The 20318-nt window shown below is 36.9% G+C and overlaps 1 protein-coding gene across 1 annotated transcript in view; it reads left to right on the forward strand.

The window, feature by feature from the left end:
* Window positions 1-20318, forward strand: part of ZNF385D (zinc finger protein 385D) — a 407755-nt gene that overhangs the window by 356394 nt on the left and 31043 nt on the right. The window contains exon 7 of the mRNA XM_042780314.1: window positions 19607-19840. Within this exon, the coding sequence (XP_042636248.1) occupies window positions 19607-19840 (234 nt within the window). The remainder of the gene's footprint in view (window positions 1-19606; window positions 19841-20318) is intronic.

The raw sequence follows: 20318 nt of genomic DNA on the forward strand, positions 1-20318 counted from the left end.
TACTTAATCACTTACCATGTGCCAGAAATTGTTCTTGAGAGACTCATGGTCTGGAAAAAAGATTATTAATTTTAAAAATAATTACAGTAACATGATTGGTACCAAAATAGGAATATAGACAAATGTGTTATAATCATATGGAAAAGGAATCGCTTAGCATCTCTTAGCTAAGCCTTGGCCAAAGGGTGAATACAAAGAAATTTAGATTTTGTTATGTGAGAAGAATAGTGATTATTAGTGTCTTTTCTTAGGATCTGTTTGGCTTGAAGGACAGCTGCTGGTTCAGAGGGGAAAGAATTTGGCTGCTAACCAAAAGGTCAGGAGTTTGAACCCACCAGCTGCTCTGCTGGAAAAAGATGAAACAGTCTGCTTCAATAAAGATTTACAGCCTTGGAAACCCTATGGGGCAGTTTTACTCTGTCCTGTAGGGTCAGACTCCACGGCAGATAACAACAACAACATAGGGTCACTATGAGTCGCAATCAACTCAAAGACAATGGGTTTGTTTTGGGGTGGGTTGGCTTCAAATTCAGCACAACTTCCCAAGAGAGCAACCTGAAGCCACACAAATGGCATAAGGGCCCTGTCCCATCTTATTACTTCTAAAATCTACCATTGTATCCACAACATAAGTTGTCACCTTGTCAGGTGACAAGGATCTTCATTTGGTCATACTCAGAAATTAAAAAAAAAAAAAAAAAATTAAGAAAAGTTTCCATAGCTTACTACATTTTCTGAAACATGTAATTCATATAACCTGCAATTTGCCCATTTAAAATATATGATTCAGTGGTTTATAGTGTATTCACAGAATTGTACAACCATTACCACAATTTTAAATTTTTTTCTATCGTTCCAGAAAGAAACACTGTACCCATTAGCAGTCATTCTCCATTTCCCCCCATACCCAGGTAGCCACTAATTTACATTCTGTTGCTACATATTTCTCTATTCTAGACATTTCATATCAGTGAATCATATAATATCTGGTATTTTGTTATTGGCTTCTTTCACACAGCATATTTTCAAGATTTACCTATGTTATAACATATAGCAACACTTACTTTATCTTTATTGCCAAGTATTATTCCAGTGTGTGGATATACAGAGAGGAAAGTCCTGGTGGTAGGCACAGTGCTTAAGTGCTAGGCTGCTAACTGAAAGATGTAGCAGTCAGTTTCTGTAAAGATTACAATTTTGTAATCTCTATGGGCCAATTCTGGTAGCATAGTGCCTAAGGCACTTGACTGCTAACCAGAAGGCTGGCGGTTCAAACCCACCAGCCACTCCTTGGAAGGAAGGTTGGGCAATCCTACTTCTGTAGTGATACTGCCTCGGAAACCCAAGGAGGGGTCGCTATGAGTCGGGGCCGACTCAATGGCAAACAGCAACAACAACATGGGCCAATTCTACTCTGTCCTGCCTATAGGGTTGCTATGAATCAAAATCAACTAATGGCAATGGATTTATGTTTATGTTCTTGGTTTTCATGGGTATATTGTGTATTATTTGTCCATTAATCACTTCATGGACATTGGGTTTGCTTCCACTTTTATAGTGCTATGAACATTCCCTGTACAAGTTTTTGAGTAGACACATGGTTTTATTTCTTTTGAATATATACATAGGAGGGGAATTACTGGGACATATTTTAAATCTGTTTCACTTTTTGAGGAACTTTCAGACTGTCTTCCAAAATGGATGCACAATTTTATTATTTATTTTGAGACTCTAACTTCTCAGTTACCAAGTCAAAAAATGTTTCTTACATTTCCTTAGCAGGTAGCTTGCTTGTGGGTTTCATTTATTGAGGATTTTTCTTTAGAAGTAAATCATGAAATGGCAAAAGCATAAGATACATAGGATATTATCAGTTAAATTTAGAACAAAATTTCAAAACCTATAATATCTAATAAAGTTTAGTGCTTTATGTTAAAGAAAGCATCTCAATTTTTTCTTACCCTGAGTCCCATTTCCCCAGTATTACACAGTTACTTGATATTTGAAATTCACATTTTTTGACAGTCTTGGCCCCCCCCACTCACACCCTGTTACTGGTTTTTATGTAAATCGTTGTTCAGTATAATCGTTGTTATTAAAGTTATTTTCTTTTTTCCCTAAGAGTCTTAGCTTCTTGTCTTCTAGATTATGTCATCCCTTTCTTTCTAACCTAGCAAAAAAGATAAGGAAGAAAAAGAGCCAGGCAATGATGCTTTGGTATGATTTCTGGCATAGCTTTCTAAATACCAAAATTAATTTTCCACATATATACTATCTAATTTAGATGGTGGGGAATGTAAAGGCCAATGAAAAATTACTTGTGTATAATTCTTAATTTATTAATCTTATTTAGAAAATATATGAACCTTAGAACTGAAGTTTTTATAAGCATTGTATTGGTCAGAGATGCATATTATTTTAGAGCTGGAAGACATAACAATTCATTTTTTAAAATTACTTTACTTTAAAAATTCATGCTCCCTTTCCTTAGATCACAGTCCCTGGGTCGTGCAAACAGTTACCATACTCCACTGCTAACTGTAAGGTTGAAAGTCCAAGTGTACCCCAAAGCCTCAGAAGGCCTGGCAATCTACTTCCAAAATACCAGCTGTTGAAATCCTATGGAACACAGATCTGTTCTCACACACGTTGGGTTGCCATGAGGCAACATTTACTCAATAGCCACTGTCCTCCTCCCTTAAAGCACCTAATTAAATTACACTTGAACAGAAAAAGACAAATATTTCTGTACAAATGCAATTACACACTGATACTGGATCTACCTCTGCCTTTTCCTACACTTTGTTCTTCCTTTCCAATCATCATTTTCATCATTTATTTCCTGTATTTCTTCATTTATTCAAAAAAAATTTTATTGGATATGTCTTGAATTTTAGATGCCATTCTAGACTCTAAGTATTGGAAGAGAACAAAACTACTAAAAATATTTGTCCTTGGTGAGGGAGACCTGAATAAACAACCTAAGTAAATGATGTATTGGCTAGAACTCCCTGTATAATATTGAATGAAGGTGATAAGAGAAACCATTCTTGTCTTGTTTCTTGTCTGAGGGCATTGTAGTTGCCTCCCTCTCTTGGGATTGTTGCCTTAGCATCTCCTAAGCCAACAATTTGCCTTTTTGCCTGACAATCTTGGATTCTTGGATTCATCAGTCTCTGAAGCCAACAGCCAGCTATACTGCCTGCTGATCTTGAGTTTGTCAGTTCCTGGAGCTATGTGAGTCAAGAGAGGCCTCCAGCTTGACGTTTAACCAGCAAACGTGGAACTTGGTGGTGTCTACAAGTGCATGATCCATTTTCTTGAGATAGCTCTATCTATCTATTTTTATCCATTGGCTTTTTTTCTCTAGAGAACCCAGCCTAAGACAAAGGGGCATAGCTTTCAAAAGGACCTTGACCTTTACTTGAGGTGAAATAGGAGCCATTGTGGTAGTTTGAGGGGAAAAATGATGTGATCTAATGTGTATTTAAAAGACATCTTACTGCCTTTTATAAGGCTTTACATGATTATAGTTTCTAAGAAAGAGCTAGAGATCATGTAAGTATGAAAAAGTGGGTATACAAAATGTGACATGGTACATTACATTTAAATAATATAAGAGTAGTACATAAGAATGTTCAACACAATCTCTATTTTAAATATTCTAAATTCAGAATTAAATTCCTAATGTGTACTAGTCATACACATTTTCTAAGCCATAATATTTCTACAGAATTAAAAAAATTGATCGCTACAGTGTCTCATTGGTATATATAATGGATTATTTTTACACTTAGTTCTAGATTATCATAGAAAATATTTTCTGTTGGGTGGCAACAATAATCCAACATCCCTTGATGCTGATAGTGGCTTTGCTAATTATTAACTGTATGATTGTAGCAAGTAAGTTTTAATCAAGGAGCCAAACTTTCCTTTTAATAAAATATGAACTCTAACATCTATCTCTTGGTATTGTTTTGAGAAATCAAAGAAAAATTTATCTAAAAATTTTGTAAACAAAAAGGTACTAAACAAATATAAAACACCAGTTGCTGTCTGGTTGATTCCAACTCCTGGTAACCCATGTATACCAGAGTAGAACTGTGCCATCAAGTTTTCAATGGCTGTTTTTTTTTTTTTTTTTTTTAATTTCCCCAGAAGTAGATTTCCAGGCTTTTCTGGCATTAAAATATCAAAAAATAATAGGACATGAAAGTAGTGGATGAAACAATCTTCATCTCATTTTGAGTATATGGTGTAAGTGCATCTTGAGACATTGAAGACTTGTGTGGCATTTACCGTTCATTTGCCTGTCTAAGTAATAGTCACACCAGAATTCATAAATCATCATTATCTAGTGGCACCTTTTCCATTAGCAACTCAAACATCTTAACAAGATATATCCCTCAGTAGAGATGAAGCATCTATGATGACGGTGGCCTTCACAGATTCAAAGAGAAGAATTCCATCCTAATCCTATGCATTCCTATGCATTGGTTCACCTTCTCAGTCTATCTGGACTGACTAATAAAAATCGTGCCTTGACCCACAGACACACAAGTTCTCTCACTATAAAATCTGTAATTTAGGAAGGCAAATTTAAGGCACAGCCCTTTATTGTTCTGCTCTTTCCTATTGAGGTCTGCCTTATCTAGCAAAAACAGAGTTAATAAACAAATATAAACTCTACCTATCTCAGTCAGATTGTCTCAGTCAGATTGTTTTTTATTTTTTCTACTTAACTAAACCTCCACTCTGAAGAAATATTTATTGACCCAGATTGATAGGTCGTTGACACAGAAGAGCTTGTTATTGGCTTTGGAATTATATCCTGAAAGTCAGGTCATATTGGAATCTTTCTGAACTTGCAAATCTAGCTAATTTTAGAGATGATATCTAGCTAATTTTAGAGATGATATTTAAAAAACAGACCAGGAAAGCAATTAATGGATTATCTTTTGTGAGGAATAGATAATTGATAGTACCTGCCTTCATCAAATTTAGTGTTTGCTTTGTTCTCTTGGAATCAGGGAATACGAGGCATGCAATATATGATGAATGAGCAGGGAAAATGATTTCCATGATTTCTTTCCCATTAAGCATTTTTCTTTTTGGAGTAGTTTTTGTTTTAGACCTAGTTAGATATACTGGAATTTAAACATTTTTATGGCTGAGTTCCTGTAACAATTCACAGAATAATGAGTAGGGAGACTGGCCCTCACTTTCATTGATAGGCCTGACAACTTGGTTATCTGTTCTTCTCCATAGGGGGGTTACCACCTCCCCGTGGCTACACAGTCAAGGGCAGTCTCTCCTTCCATCTTTTCTCCCATCCACCCTAGTTGTTGTTGTTACGACATGCTGCTGAGTTGGCCCCGACTCATAGCGACCCCTCCTTGGGTTTCTGAGGCAGTATCACTAGGGAAGTAGATTGCTCCATCTTCCCATGCATACATATACCTTTTCTTTTTATTTCTGATTTGTTGTCATTGCTAAACTCTAAGCTTTAATATCCTCTAATATCCTCTAGATGATCTTCTGAGTAATGGTGATTTCACAGAACCAGGTGGTATAGCTCATCTTCATCAGCCAACCTGCACAATCCTTAGTCATTACCGTTTGCTTTTTTTTGTTGTTTTCCCAGAAAAGTGGGAAAATTTTAACTTCCCTATCTTTAGAAATAGGAGCTCTGGTAGCATAGTGCCTAAGGCACTTGCCTGCTAACTAGAAGGCTGGCAGTCCAAACCCACCAGCCAGTACTCGGAAGGAAGGTTGGGCAATCTACTTCCGTAGTCACAATCTACTTCCGTAGTCATATTGCCTCGGAAACCCAAGGAGGGGTCGCTATGAGTCGGGGCGACTCGACAGCACAACAACAACAACATCTTTAGAAATACCTTCAGTGAGAGGCACCTTATGGGAGTCCATTGAAATCTCAAATCCATGCATAGATAAATTATTTTTATGATTTTATATGGTTATCTGAAGTAGGATGCAGGCAGGTTAAGCAGAAATGTAGGAAAGAAAGAGCTTGAATTTGCCAGTTCATCACCATTTACTATAATGCAATCCAGGGACATAAAGCAGAGTGTCTAGACTCACAGCTCCCATCCATTCCTGTGCATCTCCGGGGAGATACAGCTAATGGCCATGGCTACTCTTTCCTCAATAGAGCCTAAACAGAGCTGCCCAAGAGGTAAAACCTTTAGGCTAAAAATAGCCTGACACTGTCACCACCGTGTCTGCCTCCCATGGTCTTAGGCTGTGTCCTCATATACCCCAGGACCTGTTTCTTCTCATCCAGCTTGCCTTCTGGCTCTTACTTCCCTCCCCACCCTTGTGAATTGGCTGCTGTGGTCTGGCTGCATTCTCTACTGTTCGCCAATAGCCTTCTATACCGGGCTTGGATGTGGTATCTTCTCATACCCTCCCTGTGCACTCAGGCTTTTGACTGAACACATCCAGTTCTAGACTACCAGCTTTCTTGCCTGGCTTCCTTCCCCAGCAACAGGAGTTTGCTTGTGTCCTTATAAATATCCACACAGGCACAGTCAGGAATGCAGCATCTTCAAAGAACCATTTGTCATTTTAAAAAGAAAATCTTCTTTTATCTCAAGAAAATTAATCCATATTTTAAAAGTCATCTATAAAGCAATATATCCAAAGAAGGTGCTCTTAATTATAATTTCCACAATTGAGTTCATATTAAATGTAATAAAAATAGTGATGATTCCAAATTGCTATGCAATTCTGTATCCTAAATCAAACAGTGACTGTAAAGAAAGGACTCTATCCTTTAAAAGTTAATTAAGAGTATATTTTTAAAGTTATTTTATCTCAATTAATGGTAAAATCTCAAAATTCCTATTCATACTGAGTATTCTTTAATGTGGTGTTCCGATATGACTCATGAAATGTGATTCCAAAGGGTAAAATAGAATGCAAATGCCAGCATCCTGTGAGTGGGATGGATAAAAACACTTAGCATTCTGCAGGATGAGAATGGCCAGATCTAACAGGTTTAAGGTAAGAAAAACTTATTTGAAATTAATTCTCAGGTGTTACAGGCTTTATTAATACACATCTACTTGAAAATATATCTATTTTAAAATACTGAACTAACTTTTGGCTGACAAATCTAAACAAGAGGAAGTCTGTTAGGCTTTTTATAAATACGTACTCAAAATAAATAATGAGAATTGAAGCTGTTAGGTAATGCCAAAATAAGCAGTTTTTCAAATGAAGCCTAAGAAATATCAAAATAGTTATTCTGTGTTATAAAGACAAGAGAGACATTTGACTTTTTCATAATGTTTCAATTAGTATTTCAGTGAAATGATGATACAGTTACAACGAATGTATCCTCAAAGCAAAACGAAAAACCAATGGTATGGTCACATTTTGTGAGAACTAGTTTACTGTAGTTTGGAATTTCTGGATTTCTGGAATAGCTTATGGGAATAATCGCAAAGACAATTTTATGTCTGCAGTTTTCTTGAATCTCTGGTTTAGATATTTTTGTAGCTAAAAAGAGAATCTTAGCAACTTGGAAATAGGTCTTTTGGCTTTTGTGGGGAAAAGAAATATATGTTCCAAATTTTTATTATTTTTCAAGCAGTTCTATCCATTTTTTAGTGCCTAGCCATTTAGCAAATAATGAGTAGAATTCCAAATCTTCCTCTTCCCTTTTGATTTACAAATCTTGCTTAATTTTTATGTATCCAGCAACTCATAAAATACTTCTTTGCTGAACTGTATTAACACAACTTGAAAACAGTTACTTTGAAGAGAGATTCCATCAAGAGGTGATTATATTATATGATGACCTTATCTTGATACCCTCCAGAAAGGGGGGAAAAGTAATAAATTGCAGTGATGGGTGACATTTCTCATAGTTTGAATTTTATGATAGCTTATAATTGAAATGGAAAGCTTAGGAGTGGTTTAAAAGTCATTGGTATAAAATAAATAGTATATTTTCTCAAATTTTAAAGATTCCTCTTTTTCTAAATTTTCCTAATGTTTGTCAATATATTATTTCCCATAATTTGTTTAATGGAACTCATGCTGAAAACTTCATTTCTAATCCCCTGAAATACAAAAAGGCCCTTTAATCTAGATGTCTGAGTAATGGATTGTAGCAAGTGCACATCAGGTAGAACTTGGTATCTTCCTGGTGATTAAAATGTTTTCTGCATAATCTATGAAACATTAATACTGGAAAGAAAAATGTTAAGTAGTTCTTGCCCGTACTGTAAAATGTCCAAGACTGGATGGGGTAATTTTCTCAATTATAGCCACACTAAATATTTATCACTATGCTATCTTTAACAACCAAAGATACCAAATCCACTGCCATCGAGTCGATTCCAACTCACAGTGACCCCCCATTGGGTTTCTGAGGCAGTAAATCTTTATGGCAGTAGATTGCCCAGTCTCTCTTCCATGGAATGGCTGGTGAGTTTGAACCCCCAACCTTCTGGTTAGCAGTCAAGTGGCCTAGGCACTTGTTTTCTTAGACAGCCCTGAAGAACAACTACAACAAAAAAAGAAAAGAGAAAATGAAGAGCTGACAATTATCACTTCATGTTTATTATATGGGCAGCGTAACAGGATTCCAGACCAAAGATTTTTATCCTAAATGGCTAGGCATGACGACCCCCACATTCTGAGTTATCTAAATATTCTAAATTCAGTAATCAGAAGGCACTCTTTGTGTACAATTTCAATTACTCACTTTCAGTAAAGAGAAGCCCAGTAGGGTTGTTGTGAGTCGGAATTGACTCGATGGCAGTGGGTTTTGGGATCACCTTCAGAATTCATGTTTTATTGTGTCATAGATTTTAATAAATATTTGCAAACTAAGAACACAAGGCAATCCTTTTAACCTAAGCACATGGTCAGAAGAAAGACTACTGCTATATGTATTAAACCACCAAAGGCAATTGCTGAAAAACCATGCCTTGTCTTGGCAGGTTTCAAGTTGTTTTTTCAATACACAGGTCTTTTCATTAATGAAATGGGAATTGTTACTGTGGTTTGTGGCACTCTTTCCTGCCCCACCCCCCGAAAGTTCTTGGAACAAGAGAACTAGCATTCATAGATTTTGAAAGATGGTTTTCTTTTTCTGCCTTACAGAAAGAGGGGGAAGGGGGATATTTTTTTATTACAAGCCTTAAATGACAGTGTCCTAATCTAGTAGCATTGAAGTAACTTAAAATAGCTTTGGAACAAATTGATTTTCTCTTCTTTCTTTCTGTAATATGTATCAGAAACTTCACAAATTCCTACAAAATTCACCCTTTCATCTTGGTTCTTATCAAACGTCTTTCAGTCTCTGCTATATGTACAATATGTACAGTGGCCAGAATCACTCAGTTGCTATGGCAGGCCATAGCCATTCTGCCTTCTGATTAACTTAGTTGTAGATTGATTTACTTTTGGAGGTGATGAACTGTGCTTTAAACAGAAGATACCGAGAATAAAAGTGAAGTCCTATTCTCTTGGAAACATGTGGCTTTAAATTAGAAATGGGAGACTATAGTCTTAATAAAAGAAAGCTTCGTTCAGCTGGTAAATGGAAACTTAATAGGTTTCATAATTGCTCATGCCTCGTGCATATGAATGGGCTTCATTGTCCCTCATCTATCTACTTCCGTAGTGATACCACCTCAGACACCCAAGGAGGGGTCGCTATTAGTGGGGTCTGACTAGATGGTACATAACAACAACAACCCCAAAATATGCATTCCCCAAGAGAAATATTTATTGTCTGCTTACATAGCATCTAAGATATTTTTTAAAAAGTTCTTTCTTACTATTTTTTTCAAATTCCTGTCTTAGGATGGCCATCTTGTCCCAGTTAACCTGAGACTTTCTCTCTTGTCTTATGTCTCAGCCCACCACTCAACTCCTCAGTTCCCCTTTCTTACACCATCAGTGCTGGTTCTTGAAGTGTGCTCCCTGGACCGGCAGCATCTGCACCACTAGGAACTTATGAGAAATGCAAATTCTCAGCTCCCACCCCAGACGTGCTGACTCAGAATCTCAGGGGATATGGCTCAACAATATGTGCTTTGTTAAGTGTTCCAGGTATTTCTGATGTATACTTAAGTTTCAAAACCAGAAGTTTACAGGATTACCTCATCATAGTTGGTCAATGGAGCATAGAGTAGAGTGAAAGAAGAAATGGTTTAAAACTTACAAGGGAAAAATGATTAAGGATATAAACCTAGCTTAGGACAAAGATGTGCCATTTCTATTGCTATGTTCATTTTCAGTCTAGCACTTTATAGGAATATGACCCCAATTTTTGAGAGAAATGTGGTGGTCAACCAAACTCACTGCCGCCAAGTCGGATCCTACTCATTGAGACCCCTCCTTGGATTTCTGAGGCATTATCTCTACAGAAGTAGATTGCCCAGCCTTCCTTCTGAGGAATGGCTGGTGGATTTGAACTACTAGCCTTCAATGTGGTGAGAGTAGCCTCTGTTTATCAGATACCAAACATCTACCAGGTTCCGTTCTAGTTGTATTACAGAGTCAAAGGAACAGGGAGTATAATCATCTTTGATTTTTATAAACTAAGGTTCCAACATGATGAAAGCACTTGGTACAGAGAGCAGCTTAGGTGACTGTTAACAACTAAGAACATCACTGGGATATTAAATATGAACCCTTACGCTTGCCAGCAGGACATCTTGATTCTTCTGCCCTAGAATAAGTTCTTTCTCATGGACTCTAAAGAAAAGTACCAGAGATAAATATCTGACAAACAAAAAGCTAACTCTAATCAGTTTCTCTCTCCTTAAAAGAGCAGCCATGCCTTCTGAGGGAGCCCCCACGTCAAGCCAGAGTTTCAAAATTTATAGTCTGTGTGATGCATGTAGAAGATTTCAACCCATACACACAGACATACTATACACATATGTATCTTTAGTAGTTACTTCTCACTATCAATAGTAATACATGTATTTGATTTTTTGCTGGTGATTATAAAAATTATCATAACAATGGCCTCCATTCCTAAAGATGTTTCCTAATTAAAAAGTATTTCTGAAAACTTTTAACCATTTCCTAAGTGGCACAAATACTATGTGCTTGACTACTACCTGACAAGTTGGTGATTTGAATCCAGCCAAAGGTGCCTCAAAAGACAGACCTGGTGATCTGCTCCTCAATTCACAGCCTTGAAAACACTATGGGGCATCTCTACTATGATTCACATGGGGCCACCATGGAGTCAACTGGATGGCAACCAACAACATATCTATCTATAGCTGCTAATATTTAAAATTTGGAAATTTTACATAAATGTCTAATTTCCAGATTTTTCCAAAATAATAAATCATCCAGTAAAACTGGCATGCATTTCTAAAATGACTGGCACAGATTGGAGTCATATGAAGAAAATAACAACAAAAGGCATCCCCATGAGTGTCAGAGTAGAAAGGCACTGCGCAGGATTTTCAATGTCTGTAATCGTAAAGAAAGGTGCCCTCATGGTCCAATAGGTGAGCATTCAGCTATTAACCAAGAGTCGGTAGTTCAATCCCATCAGCAGTTCCTCTGGAGAAAAGACCTGGCCATCTGCTGCCCTAAAGATTACAGCCTAGTAAACCTTATGAGGCAGTTCTACTCAGTCCTACAGGATCACTGTGACTCAGAGTTCACTCTACAGCACACAACAACTGTCTTACAGATATACATACCCAGTCCTTTCTTATTGTGGTGCCATTGGGTGGATTCAAACTGCTAACCTTTCACTTAGTAGTCTAACACCATCTTGTCTATTGACCCATTTCCATCACTTACATCTCCTGTTTTCTCCTCTTGGCATTTCTGTATGTGTTCATGGTCATTGTCTAGAGAGAGTATGCCTGCTTTTACTTGATGAAACTCCTCTTCTAGATAGAGAGGTCCATTTTGGGGTCAAGGACATAGAGTTTGAAGATATGAAGTAGGGCTCAGTACTGGTTAGTCCACTCTTGGGTCCACCTCCTCCCAGTTATTGTTTTGGTTCAGTGTTGTTGAGTTGGCTCCAACTCATAGTGAACCTGTGTTGAACAGAAGAAAGACTGCCTGGTCCTGGGCCAGCCTCACAATCCTGGCTATACCTGAGACTATCATTGCAGCTACTATGCCAAACCATCTCATCAATGGCCTTGCCCTTTTTCACTGACCCTCCACTTCACCAAGCATGATATTGTCTCCAGGAAATAGTCCCTTCTGACCACATGACCAAGGTAGCTGAGGCGAACTCTGGCCATTCTTGCTTCCAGGGAACATTCCTGCTGCACTTCATCCAGGACAAATTTGTTAGTTCTTCTGGCACTCCATGGTACTTTCAGCATTCTTCAACACTACAACTCAAAAGCATCAACTCTTTTCTCATCTTACTTTTTTATTGTCCACCTTTCACATACACAGGAGGCTTCTGAAAATACCATGGCTTAGGTTAAGCACACCTTAGTCTTCAAGGAGATATTTTTGCTCTGCAGCACTTGAAAGAGGTCTTTTGCAGCAGATTTGGCCAATGAAATATGTCATCTGATGTCTTGACTGCTGCTTCCATTGGTGTTGATTATAGAACCAAGTAATATGAAATCCTTGAACACTTCAATCTTTTCTGGATTTATTGTGATGCTGCTTATTGGTCCAGTTGTGAGGATTTTCATTTCCTTTATGTTGAGGTATAATCCATGCTGCAGGCTACTGTCCTTAATCTTCACCAGTAAGGGCTTCAAGTCATCCTCACTTTCAGCAAGCAAGGTTGTGTCATCTGCATATTGCAGGTTGTTATTGAGTCTTTCTCCAATCTTGATGCCATGTTCCTCTTCATATAGTCTAGCTTCTCAGATTATTTGCTCAGCATACAGATTGAATAAGCATGGTGAAAAGATACAACCCTGACGCACTCCCTTGCTGTTGTTAAACCATGCAGTATCCCCTTGTTTTCTTCTAAAGACAGCCTCCTGGTCTGTGTACAGGTTCCAAGTGTCTGGAATTCCCATTCTTCTCAATGTCATCCATAATTTTCTATGATCCACACAGTTGAATGCTTTTGTGTAGTCAATGACATACAAGTAAACATTGCTCTGGTCTTCTTTGCTTTCAGCCAAGATACATCTGACATCAGCAATTATATCCCTCGTTTTACGTCCTTTTCTGAATCCAGCTTGCATTTCTGGAAGTTCTCTGTCAATATACTGCTGCAACCATTTTTTAATTATCTTCAAGATTTTACTTGCATGTGATATTAATGATTTTGTTTGATAATTTGCACATTCTGTGGGATCACCTTGCTTGGGAATGTGTACAAATATGGACCTCTTCCAGTAAGTTGCCCAGGTAGCTGTCTTCTATATTTCTTGACCTAGATGGGTAAGTGCCTCCAGCATGGCATCCGTTTGTTGAAACATATCAAAGGGCATTCCATCACTTCCTGGAGCCTGTTAACTCCTTCAGTATCATTGATTCTTGATCATATGCCGTCTCCTGAAATAGATGAACATTGACCAATTCTTTTTGGTACAGTGACTCTGTATTTCCTCCATCTTATTTTGATGTTTCTCATATCGTTCTTTCAATACTGCAACTTGAGGCTTGCATCTTTTGTTTTTTTCAGCTTGAGGAATGCCGAGCGTGTTCTTCTCTTTTGATTTTCAAACTCCAGGTTTTTGTGCATTTCATTATAATAATTGAATTTGTCTTTTCAAGCCAGTCTTTGAAATCTGCTGTTCAGCTCTTTTAGCAATTCTTCCATTTGCTTTAGCTACTCTCCCTTCAAGAGCAAGTTTCAGAGTCTCTTCTAATATCCATTTTGGTCTTTTCTTCCTTTCCTGTCTTTGTAATGACCTTTTGCTTTCTTCACTGGCCAGGTTTTTGAGAAATGGATGGCTCCTTCCTTCTTCCAAGTCTGTCTTAAATCTGGAAACTCTACTGAAACCTGTCCACTATGCATGACCCTGCTGGTATTTGACATACTAGAGGCATAACCTAACAGCAGCATGCAAGCCACCACAGTATAACAAACTGACAGACCTACCCCACAGAGGACTGACTAGACAGTTCCTGCTAAGGCCTTTGTGTTTCTGGCCTGATTCTCTGGCCCCTCCTTCTTTTCATTAGCTTCTCCCATAAGAATCCTGCTGCAAGTAAGCTATCTTTGACAATGCTTTGATCACCTCGCCTTCTCATGTCTTCTACAGCCACACTCTAGCCCGACAGTCAGATTACCCAAAAATTTAAATCAATGACAGGAATAGCCAACATTTTGGAGAAATTATTCTATAAACTGTGCCAATTCATCTCACTGAGATCTTCCTCTTTCTCACTGACCCTCACTTTACCAAGCATGATATCATTCTTCAAGGACTGGTCCCGTCTGATAACACATGACCGAAGGATGAAAGGCAAGTCTCGCCATCCTTGTTTCTAGGAACATTCTGGCTGTACTTAATCCAAGACAGATTTGGTTGTTCTTGTGTCAGTCCATGGTAAATTCAATATTCCTCACCAACACTATAATTCAGATGAATCAGTTTTTCTTTGGTCTTCCTTGTGTCAAGCTCTCACATGCATATGAGGTGATTGAAAATACCATAACTTGGGTCAGTGCACTGTAGTCTTCAAAGTGACATCTTTGCTTTTGCATGCTTTAAGGAAGTCTCTTGCAGTATATTTGCCACTGCTGTGTTCAGTAGCTTTGGTTAAATGAACTAAAATCAAACCTTCAGTAATAATTTCTAAAAACTTGTAATTTTCTGTGTGTGTCAGGTAACACCTTTTTTTGCTTCAGCATGTCAGCATATTTAGAAGGAAGCAGCTGTTCTGCTCACTTACTAGAAAGCCTGGCTGAGAGTTAAGTTCACACAAGAAAAAATACAATAAATCATTTAGAATCCTAACTCTTCAATCTATGAGAAAATATGATGAGCATTGTTGGGTCATAAAATTAATCTTTGTTACCTTTCATTGCTAACTCAGTTTTTTCCCCCAGTTGGATTATGAGATCTGTAACTAGTAGAATAATAAATTTCCTAACAAGATCTTGTTTTTTTAGGAGGCTGCTCCATTTTTATTTTCCAGCATTCAAGTTGTTGGTATTTCCTGGACTTCTTTCTTATGCTTTATGAATTTTCTTTTTAAAGATTTACACTCTTTTTATACAAAGATGTGGACCTCAAATGGGTCACTGAATACTGACATATTTTCTTTCACTTGCAACCAAAGGCCCATTTTATGAAGAATTAGCAATCTATTTTGAAGCCAACACCAATAGTGACAGTTGCCATACTGAATATTTGGTACAGGTCATTGGCAGATCAACAGCACCGAAATGGAAGCCCAGATCATCTCAACCTTTTCTTTTCCCATGAAACCTCATCCATTATTTTTGACTCTTTGTCATGTATATTGTTCCTAGAAAGTCATTGGTTGAAGAGTGCAAAGAAATCTGAATCTATCTGCCTTTGGGAAATACAAAGAATAATCATCCTAATCTTTTGAGGGAGTGAAAAATAGTGTAATGAGGAAAGTCAGCAGTTTGGCAGATTTGCACAAGCGCGGTTATTTGAGAACTTTAGATTTTTCTTTTATTCCCTCTTCTTAAATAAAATCCAACAACTTACTACATTAACATAAATATATGATTTGACAAGCATGATTGACTCTTGCCCTGGCCATATTTAGTTTCTTCTAAATTTAAATGCTTAAGATGTTAACCTCAAGTATGCATAATAAATCATAAGTATTTCAAGTTAACTGAAGGGAATTATTTTAAGGAAAAAAAAAATAACTTTTAGCAATAAAAATTAAATGAAGAACATCACTCCTGAGCCAGCCAGACTAAGTTCAAAACATTGCTTTACCTGTGGCTGGCACTGGGCAATATCCTATGTTTTTGTATGCCTCAGTTTCTGCTACAAGATGAGGTAAAAATGCCATGCACCTCTTTGGGATTTTATGAGGATTAAGTGAGTTAATACATTCAAATGCTTCAGCAGTCACTAGCCATTACTGTTGTACATTCATTCACTCAATATTTGCATACAGTAATATTTACGAAGTGCCGATTTCATGTCAAGGATAGGTACAAAGATACAGTATTAGTGTTGTTAGGAGCCATTGAATTGGTTTCGGCTCTGACTGACCCTGTGTATAACAGAGTGAAACACTACTGGTCCTGCACCATCCTCACAATCATTGCCATTCCTGAGCCCATTGTTGCAGACACTGTTTCAGTCTATCTTGTTGAGGGCATTCCCCTTTTTCACTGACCCTCTACTTTACCCAGCATTATATTCCTCTCAAGGACTGGTCACTTCTGACAACATGACCAAAATGTGGGAGATGAAGTCTGGTCATTGTCACTTCTAAGGAGCATTCCAGTTGTGTTTCCTCTAAGACAGATTTGTGTTTGTTTTTCTGGAACTCCAATGGTACATTCAGTATTCTTCACCAACACCACAATTCAAATGCATCAATTCTTTTGCATTCTTCTTTATTCATCATCCAGCTCACACTTGCATATAAGGCTATTGAAAATACCGTAGCTTAGGTCAGGCGCAATTTAGTCTTTAAAGTGACATCTTTGTTCTTAAACACTTTAAAGAGCTCATTTGCAGCAAATTGCCTGTATGTAGTACATTGGTTTGATTTCTGGAATGCTGCTTTCATGGCCTTTGATTGTGGATCCAAGTAAAATGAAATCCTTGACAACTTCAGTCTTTTTTTGTTTATCATGATGTGGCTCATTGGTCCAGCTGTGAGGACTGTTGTCTTTAGTTGAGGTGTAATCAATACTGAAGACTGTAGTCATTGATCTTCATCAGTAAGTGCTTCAAATCCTCTTCACTTTCAGTGAGCAAGGTTGTGTCATCTGTACATCACAGGTGGTTAATGAATCTTCCTCCAATCCTGATGCTGCATTCTTCTTCATATAGTCTAGTTATCAGATTATTTGCTCAACATACTAATTGAATAAGTATGACAAAAAGATACAACCCTGACGTGTACCCTTCTTTAAATCATGCAGTATCCCCTTGTTCTGTTCAAATGACAGCCTCCTGGTCTATGTACAGGTTCCTCATAGGCACAATTAAGTGTTCTTTTTAATATTATTAAGTTTATTATAATTATTTCAAGCCATTATGAAAAATCCAGTGAACTATTTTGCTCCTAAATGTGTGATCTATGTTTTTTGGTCTTTTTATTTACAGTGGTTTATCAAAAATCCTAGAACAAAATAACTGCTACATAGTTGTTGATGGAATGAAGTTTCAGTATATGCGTCATTGCAGGAAGGGATAACAAGCACTGGATTTAGAAACGAGATTCAGTTTAAGTCTTAGTTTCTGCCCTAGGGCATTAGATGACCTTGAGAATTTTACTTTAACTTCCCTATCTAAAAACTAAGAAAGCTTATACTTTGGAACCACTCAGATCCCTTGGTACTATGAGTCTACAGAGTACCAGGATGATACTACTATTTGCTGTTTATAATTCTATTTCTTTTAATATTTAATAAAATTTAATTTTAGAATAGTTTCAGATTTACAAAAAAGTTACAAGAATATCACAGAGAATTACCATATATCCCACAACCAATTTCCTCTATTGTTAAGAGTACATGCTGTTATGGTACATTTCTCACAATTAATGAACTAATGCAAATACACTAACTAAAGTCCATCTTTTTGTCAGATTTCTTATTTTTTTTTTTACCTAATGTCCTTTTTCTGTCCAGGTTTCATTCAAGATACCACATTACACTTAAAATCATGTCTCCTTCACACCTAGGCTTCTCTAGATTGACAGCTTCTCAGACTCTCTTGTTTTGGTGACCTTCACAGTTTTGGTCAGAGAGATTTTAAAATGTCCTTAAATGTAGATTTGTCTTTTTTTTTTTTTTAATGATTGATTGGACATGCATTATGGGTTTTTGGGAGGAAGACCATGGACCTAAAGTGCCATTTTAAATCACATAATATCAAGGATTTTATTATCAACATGATTACTGATTTGAGATTGTATTTTAATTAGTGGATAAGAGTTTAATTGATAATTTAAGGTACATTAAGGAAAATGTCTTTGGTATGTATGTAATTCTATGTATAAAATAGTTGATTATCTTTGAATACAGCATAATCATAAAATATATTTGCCTTACTTTTTTAAAAAAAAAATCTTTTTATCACTGATGAAATGTAAGTGGAAATTGGCATCTTATTATAAATTCATAGTAATTCTTCCTTTGTGAAGTCAAGATCTGTATATTAAATTTCAAATGAAAAATAGAACTGTTCATATTCCTTTCAGATAAACTCCAAGCTTGAGAAAATAATATATCTGTGCTCAGCTATGTGGTGAACAGTGTGTTAACAAAGTAGAAATGCTGGAGTTAATCATTTTGATATTAATTCCCTTAAGCCTGTCTCATGCAAGGGACTTGCCTTAAGAAATGTTAATGCTTTACTAAGCCCTAGGGCAAAGGCAATGTGGTACCTCTAATCTAGCAGCATCTTTCATATAAATGTACATTATCCTCTGAGATCAGGAGAGACACTAATGTAGCTGTGACCGGGATAGGAAGACTCGTGGCATTACTCTATACTTTTGTTAACAAATTTCACCGTAAATAGAAAAGTTACTTTAGGATTATTATGATCTATGGTATTTATGCTTTTTAGATCAAAACATAAACATTCTCAATACAGAGAAAAAGTTCTTAGACTAGGTATCCTTAGCACAATAAATTTCAATGAAATAAATACCCATGATATCATACTCTGGCTTCCATGTATGACCACAACAAGTTTAAATATACTTTATGTACTGTCGTCACTCCCCATAGTCTGGTTGTAAGAACAATTTAGTAGTTTGAGCCCACCACTGCCTGTGGCCTTACTATGGAGTCATCGTCACAGTCATAGATGAGAGTTTTATTCACACTTTTTTTTTCCCCTCCAAAATCCCTGATTTCCTTGCTATGAAGTTCGTTGCTCTAGCTCAGTATATACTACCTTTGTGACCTTAGGGAATTTCCTCATTTGCACAGGTATGTGTGATATAGTTAAATGAAATAATGTATGAACTGGCCATTTGTAAATATGTTGTTGTTAGGTGCCATCGAGTCAACAATGCCTCATAGTGACTCTGTGTACAACAAAACGAGACAATGACTGGTCCTGTGCCAGCCTCACAATCCTTGCCATACCTTAGCCCCTTGTTGCAGCCATATTATGCACAGGCACATATATACAACTGTTTCTGGTTTATTGAGAACAGCTAAAAGCCAGCAATCTTAAAATAGTCATTTAAAATAGTCATTTTGTTTTATGAGTACATTTATTTACTATCTACAATATTTTAAAAGTGTAGTTCAATATATTTTCTAGAATCATTTGAATGTTTTATGTCAATATATGAAACAAAATGTGATCATCCATGTAAATTTCCTCATAAATTGATGGACACATAGATAAGCAGTAATTTCTAGCTGCTCTTGTCATTATTAGGAGAATGTTATATTAGCAATACATTTCCAAATAGGGAGCGATAAACCCACCAATTTTTTTTTTCTTTTGTGTTATTTTGAATGCAGACAGTACCACAGGGACACCAGCAATATCAACGATGACAACTGTGGAAATTCGCAAAAGCAGTGTAATGACAACAGAGATCACCTCTAAAGTGGAAAAAAGCCCCACGACAGCCACTGGCAATAGCTCATGTCCTTCTACAGAGACTGAGGAAGAAAAGGCAAAACGGCTTCTTTACTGTTCGCTATGCAAGGTTGCTGTCAACTCCGCCTCACAGCTGGAGGCGCACAACAGTGGTGAGATGCAACGATTTCTTTCTGTCTCAACAGCTCTGCAATTATCTTACTCTGAATAGATTAGCTCTTTTGCAGCAGGGGACAAAGCGGTAGCAGAAAACTGGCAATTGTTACATGGAATTCATTAACTATTAAAAAATAAAAATGAGAGCAAAATTTACATGGGGGTAGGGAAAGGTTTCCAGGTCTTATAGGCCATGTTGTGTATGTGTGTGTTTATATAACATTACCAGACAAATAAATATGATTCTAAAATATATATTTACATTTATATGATTTTTAGATTTGTTTTGTTTTCTATGTACTTCCATGAATTTGCTTCTAAATGAAGTTTCCTAAAGTTGTACTCTAACATTTGTCTGTCAGGTTGTTGTACTGTGGTGGCTTGCATGTTGCTGGAAGCTACACCAGCAGTATTTTCAAATACCTCCAGAGTCACCCATGGTAGACAGGTTTCAGCAGAGCACCAGACTAAGGA

This window comes from Orycteropus afer, unplaced genomic scaffold (assembly GCF_000298275.1).
Source record: "Orycteropus afer afer isolate SDZICR_OR568_19922 unplaced genomic scaffold, OryAfe1.0 scaffold00003, whole genome shotgun sequence".
Classification (NCBI taxonomy): domain Eukaryota; kingdom Metazoa; phylum Chordata; class Mammalia; order Tubulidentata; family Orycteropodidae; genus Orycteropus; species Orycteropus afer.